At 46.6% G+C, this 6387-nt stretch overlaps 1 protein-coding gene across 1 annotated transcript; it reads right to left on the bottom strand.

Annotated features, from left to right (window-relative positions):
- Positions 1-2754: 2754 nt before the first annotated feature.
- On the bottom strand, positions 2755-6003 carry LOC105491578 (MAS1 proto-oncogene like, G protein-coupled receptor). The gene is made up of 2 exons (XM_011758088.2): positions 5313-6003; positions 2755-4615 (listed from the first exon to the last, which is right to left on the bottom strand). Exon 2 carries the CDS (start codon positions 4565-4567, stop codon positions 3587-3589), a length of 981 nt encoding a protein of 326 aa, XP_011756390.2. The 5' UTR covers positions 4568-4615; positions 5313-6003; the 3' UTR covers positions 2755-3586.
- Positions 6004-6387: the final 384 nt, after the last annotated feature.

Raw genomic sequence — 6387 nt, 5'->3', positions numbered from 1 at the left:
CAAGGCGGGACACAAAGGACACCACTGACAACAGGCCAGGTGACTAGCGGGGTCAGGGGAGCCTTGTGGAGTCAGAGTGGATGGGGAGGGGCTCATCTGTGCAGCACAGGACTGTGTGTGTCCCTGTGTGTGCACATGTGTATGTGTATGTATGTGTGTGTGTGTGTGTGCCTGTGCACCCGTTTACTCAGTTCTGCTGTAAGTCCATGTCCATGACCCCAGAAGATCCCAGGTATGTCCTCACTGACATCTGCTGAGATCAAGCATGGCCCCTGCTGGTAGTTATTGCACTGTGTGATGCCATCCTCGGGACCTCAGAGCAATAGAAATTAATGAACCCCTTTAGGCTTCTCTTTCCAATGGGACATAAAGAAGTTACACGGACAGAAGTTATATCCTGTTTTCTTTCCATTGACTCTTTTACCATCTTTCTCCTCTTACTGATTTTGAATGAAGGGGGTTTTTCATGAGGGTAAGGTAACTGGCAAGAAATGAAGTAACAGCCACATGCAGTGGCTCACACCTGTAATCCCAGGATTTTGGGAGGCTGAGGAGGGTGGGTTGCCTGAGTCCAGAAGTTCAAGACCAGCCTAGACAACATGTTCAAAGCCCATTTCTATCAAAACAAAAAAATTAGCCAGGCATGGTGGCACCCGCCTGTAGTTCCAGCTACTGGTGGGGCTGAGGTGGGAGAATGGCTTAAGTCTGGAGGTAAGAGAGTGGAGATTGCAGTGAGCCGAGCTCACGCCATTGCACTGCAGCCTGGGCAACAGAGCAAGATCCTGTCTCAAAAAGAAAAAGAAAAAAAGAAACGGAAAGAAATGAGGTACTGAGAAACTAGCAAAGCTTCGCCTGGCTGTCTGGAGACGGCCCTTTTGTGGTCCCCAGCACACTTCACAGGTTCTAGGCTGGCCACTATGGCCTCTGTACTGTGTGTTTAGACCCAGGCTCTGTGGGAAGGGCCCCATGAGACCCAGTAGAACAGGGTAGCTGGCCTGACAAACATCCCTCCATTTCTCTGGCTGCAGCTTGGGAATAGGCCCAGACAGCATGTCCAGGAAACGCCAGACAACCTCACTATATCCTGTGAGACAGGCCCGGTGGGCCTTGAAGGGGTGAGCATGATGCTGGGCACCCAGAGCCTGAGAGCAACTGTCCCTCCCTGTGCCCTGGAGGAGGGGCCTGTCCCTAGGGCCTGGCCTGGCGTTGTAGACGTGGGGAGAGAAGGGACTGTGGACTCAGGAAGGGGCATTGGTATGGGACTTTGAGCACCACTGCTCAGGGGACATGAATGACAGGGTGGGAGGCATCTTCCATTTCTACCCTAAGCACAGCACCCCTTTGACTCCTGAGGGCCGTGAGGAGTCCTCTCCCCAGAGCTTTTTATAGATCCTGTGTATGAGTCCATCAGAGGTGAGATTTGCAAATACTTGCTCCAGCCTGGGACTTGTCTTTTCATTCTCCCCACAGGGTCTTTCAGAGTGCACACATCATTGTGATGAAATTCAATTGATCATGCTTTTTCCTTGTATGCATCATGCTTTTGGTGCTTATCTAACAAATATTTCTCTAATTCAAAGTCACACTAATATCTACCTTTTTCCTTATGCAAATTTTAAAGTTTTAGGCCTTACATTTTGGTTTATGATACATTTTGAATAATGGTGCCATGTATGAAGTTTTTAATATGCATATCTAATTGTTCTAATAGTATTTGTTGCTAAGATTGTCTTTTCTCCACTGAATTTGCTGTACACCTTTTGAAAAACAATTGAATATATATGTGATGGTCTATTCTGGACTCTGTATTCTGTTCTGTTGATCTATTTGTCTAGCCTCTTACCAGTACCATAGCGTCTGAATTTCTGAACCGTTACAATAAGTCTTGAAGTTAGGTACTTTAGCCATATTACTTAATTCTTCTTTGTTGGAGGGTTTCTTTTTTTATTCTAGGTTCACTGCATTGCCATACACAGAAACACGTGCCCTTGAGCACACATACATATGCAATACAAATATACATATGCAACGCAAATATAAATATAGGCACAGAATGACAAAGTGAAATTTATCCCAGGAATGCAAGGCTGCTTCAACATTAAAAATGGGCCCATATAACCTACCATATTAACAGATAAAAAGACAACAGCACATCATTATTTCAGTATATTTAGAAAAAGCATTAGACAAAATCCAACAACCTTATAAAAACTTCCAGTCTATTTCTATTCCTAAAAACTAGGAATAGAAGTGAATTTTCCTAAACTGATAAAAGGCACCTACAAAACCTCTGTAGTTGATGTTTAGTGGACGTTATTCTTAATGATGAAAGACTGGGTGCTTTCACCCCAGAGGAGGAACTAGGCGAGGCTGTCAGCTCTCACTACTTGTATTCAGCATCCTATGGAGAGTCCAGCAGTGCAAAGGGCTCCTTCCTTTAGCAGACTCAGATTTCCATCTGGAGTCATTATTCTCCTGCTAGATGGATGTCCTTTACCATTTCTCAATCTATACATCTCCTGTGATGATTTCTTTCATCTTTTGTCTATTTGAAAACCTCTTTATTCTGCCTTTTTATTGGAAAATATTTTCACTGTGTAAAGAATTCTAGGTTGGCATTTTTTTTCTTTAAAAAGAAGTACTTCCATACAACTTGCAATTTTCCAACAAGAAATCTGCTTTGTATCTTTGATTCTCTGTACATATATGTCTTTTTCTTCTCTAACTGCTTGTAGGAGGACTCAACTTCTCGCAGATAGACATGTATGATAAAGATGCAGTAACTACATCAAGTGTGGTATTGTCCATGGGTGGATAAATAGACTGATGGAATAGAGCAGAGGGCCCAGAGACAGACCCACAAGAGTCCAACCGTGATTGATCTCCAAGGAGAAGAGTGATGGTGAAGGGCTATGCTTGTTATAATGTACTGAGGCCTTTGGATAGCTATTGGCTAAATGGGCCAAGTGGCCTTTTGGCTTAGGCTGAAGCAGGATAATAGTAATGTTATCTATTCATAGAATTGTTAAAATTACCTGATTTCATATTTGCAAAGTAATTAGAGCAGTATTGAGGTAAAGGGAAACTTCAGTGAACATTTCCTCTAGTCATAGTTGTTTCCACCACTTGACTTCCTGCCCTATTCAGAGTCATGTTTGCCAGGATTCAAGCACCTCCTTATGGGGCAGACTCCACAGGGCATGATATGGTTTGAATCTGTGTTCCGCACCCAAATCTCACGTCCATTTGGAGGTTGGGCCTGGTGGGAGGTGATTGAATCATGGAGGCAGATTTCCCCCTCAGTGCTGCTGTCATGATAGCGAGTGAGTGCTCACCAGATCTGATTGTTTCAAAATGTATAGCACCTCTCCCATTGCTCTCTTCCTCCTGCTCCTGCCATGTGAAGACATGCCTGCTTCCCTTTCACCTTCTGCCATGATTGTAAGTTTCCTGAGGCCTTCCCAGCCGTGCTTCCTGTACAGCCTGTCAAACTGTGAGCCAATCAATCCTCTTTTCTTTATAAATTACCCAGTCTCAGATATTTCTTTATAGCAGTGTGAGAACGGACCAATACAGACCATCATGGTCAGTTCTGGGGAACAGTTTCCTGGAGTGGGAGGAGCTCCATCCTGGTAACCTGCTGTTCCCTTGCCTGAGACCCCTTGTCTCCTCCACCTTCCATCTCATTCAACAAAGCCCTTAGGAGAACAACCTTTAAGGACTCCCTATGCCTCTTCCTTTGAAGGTAGCCAGCCAAGAAGTAGATGGCTGATTGAGCCATACTGACTACCATGGACAGCAGCAACAGGAGGTCAAAGGCAAAGGTCAGGTATTCTTCTCCTGGCAGGTACACAGGGACAACTAAAGGCAGGCCCCAGATGAGGAAGCTGATGGCCACAAAGCGGGCAATGTGGTAGATCCGGATGGGTGAACACTTCTTCAGGCAGCACAGGCTCCTGATGGTCAAAGTCAGGCTGGAAATGCCCATCACAAGACAAATAAGCATGTGAAATATTATAAAGCCTGCGTGAAATTGGTCACATGCCAAGCCCTTCTCCCAGTACTCACAGACCTGGCTAACCACATGCAAAGAAAGGCCCAGGGCCCAGCTCAGGGCGCTCATCATGGCAGAGGTGCGTTTTGGGCGGTGGCAACACCAGGTGGGACAGAGGACACACAGAAGGCTCTCAATACTCATGGCCACCAGGAGACAGAGACCCACTGTGTCGGAGAAATAGGAGACAGGCTCCAGAAACACGGCCACCTGCAATGTCACCTGGTGATACAGCACGAGGATTTTCTCCAACAGGATCACAGTTACACAGGAGAGGTTGACCATATCAGCAGCGGCCAGGTTAAGGATGTATGCCATGTAGGGGTTGCTCCTGACCTGGGAGCAGAGGAGCCAGCAGACCACACCATTGCCCACCAGCCCACATAAAGCCACCAGCACTGTCGGGATGAAAACCACCTGTTTGCCCACCAACCACTCGCCTCCCGTATGACTCATGTTCATGTGTCCTGGGGTCTCTGTCCCGTTGTCCCAATCCGGCTTCCCAGAGAACATTGAGAGAAGCTGGGCCGTGGTGGGCTGCGTTTGCTGCCTGGGCACACTCTGCAAAGACAAAGGTTGGTAACTTACCAGGTCTAGGAAGGAGAGTCAGGGTTGCCTTCTGACCTGCTGGGCTTCCCAAGAGGGTCCTGCTGGGCCTCCCATGATTGGTGGGAATCTCACAGAGCAAAGTCAAGGAGAGGAATGAGTCTCCTGCGGGAGATCCATCCATCCCATATCCTCCACGGCAGGGTACCCTCTCCTGCTTGCCCCCATCCCTCTCTCCACCTCGTTCAGGTATTCTTGATGCTGTGCCCAACACCAGGTGTGTATCCATGCGCCCAGGTGCCCATAAGGGAAAAAGGTGCATTTCTTTACCTTTGTTCTCCAACTCTCTCACTGACACAGACAGTTTTCATGGCATGGTTTTGGTAGAGGCACCAGGCAATTCCTCTACCCTAAGACTCTGAGAGATTCTGAGTCCCGGATGGGGCAGTTGCTTTTCAGTGCTCTGGGGAAGGTCTACCCAATCTCTCTCCTGCTCACCTCCCCTCAATTCCTCACTTTCAGCACAAGGGCCTCCTGGTAGTATCTTTATTCTGCTCTGCTGCCTAGAAGGGCCTCTGCACATCCGTAAGCTTTGTCTCCTCTTTCCAATCTTTGCCCCAGGATCAACTTCCAGAGAAGCTTCTGCTGATCATCCTATTAACATTGCATTCATCACATGCTGTGTGTCTATGCAAATTACTTACTTACTTACTTTTGCAGGAATCCTTCTGTGGAAATGGAAGATTTATTGGGTTTTTATTCTCTTCACAATGTTGTTCAATAACTTCTCCAGCTCCTGGAACAGGGTTTGACACAGAGGAGTCACTTGGGTAGGGTGCCTATGGAGAGCTTTATGTAGGTCAGTTACACTTGGGGAAGTGCTGGTGACCTCTTCATGGAAGCAAACTTTGCTTCTGAATCATAGAAGCTTCTGGAACAAAGTTTGTTCCACAAACTGATAAAAAAAAAAAAAAAAAAAAGATTTCTTGGGGTCCCGAGGGAGACACGCACCTGAGCCCTGGGCTACATCCACTACAGGAGCAGGCACTCTTCTCCACATTGCCAATCACAGGTCATTCTTTGTAGAATCATGCGGGGAGGGTGATCAACTTCTCCTGCTTTGCCTATGACTTTCACAGTTTGAGCTCTGAACATCTCTTCTCCTGAAAACCCTCATAGCCCTCAGAAAACCAAGGTGGTTTGTCACCCAACTTGAAAGTTAAACAGGAAAAGGTCAGTACCCCTTCTGGAATCCTACAGCTTGGTTAAACCCAGTGGTCTGAGGAGTTCATGCTGAGACTGTGAGAGCTGACCTCTTGGGGGCAAATCCCAGCTTTTTTTCATAGTAGCTGACTCTTGTTTGCCTCAGCATCCCCATCTAAGGGCTGTTGCTGTGGAATGAATTGTATTCTTCTAAATTCATATGTTGAACTATCGCAGTACCTCAAAATGTGACTGAATTTGGAGACAGGGACATTAAAGGGGTAATTATGTTTAGATGGGTCATTAGGGTAGGCCCTAATCCAATAGGGTTACGGCCTACCCTAATGACCCACTTAGTAGGAGTGTTCATAAGCAAAGGAGATTAGGACACAGACACCCACAGAGGGATGATCATGTGAAGACACAGGGAGAAGGCGGCCACCTACAAGCTAAGGAGAGAGGCTTTGAAAAGAAATGATCCCGGCAATGTTTTGATCTCAGACTTTCAGCTTCCTAAAACTGAGAGAATGAACTTCTGTTGCTTAAGCCACTCAGTCTGTGATCTCTGTCATGGGAGCCTGAAG

Source organism: Macaca nemestrina, chromosome 5 (genome assembly GCF_043159975.1).
Source record: "Macaca nemestrina isolate mMacNem1 chromosome 5, mMacNem.hap1, whole genome shotgun sequence".
NCBI classification, from domain to species: Eukaryota; Metazoa; Chordata; class Mammalia; order Primates; family Cercopithecidae; genus Macaca; species Macaca nemestrina.
The sequence above is the reverse complement of the archived record's forward strand: the minus strand, read 5'-3'. Positions and strand labels throughout refer to the sequence as shown.

Bases quoted from the DNA above. Each gene is read 5' to 3' on its own strand.
- LOC105491578 (XM_011758088.2), bottom strand. From the start codon at position 4,567: ATGTTCTCTGGGAAGCCGGATTGGGACAACGGGACAGAGACCCCAGGA.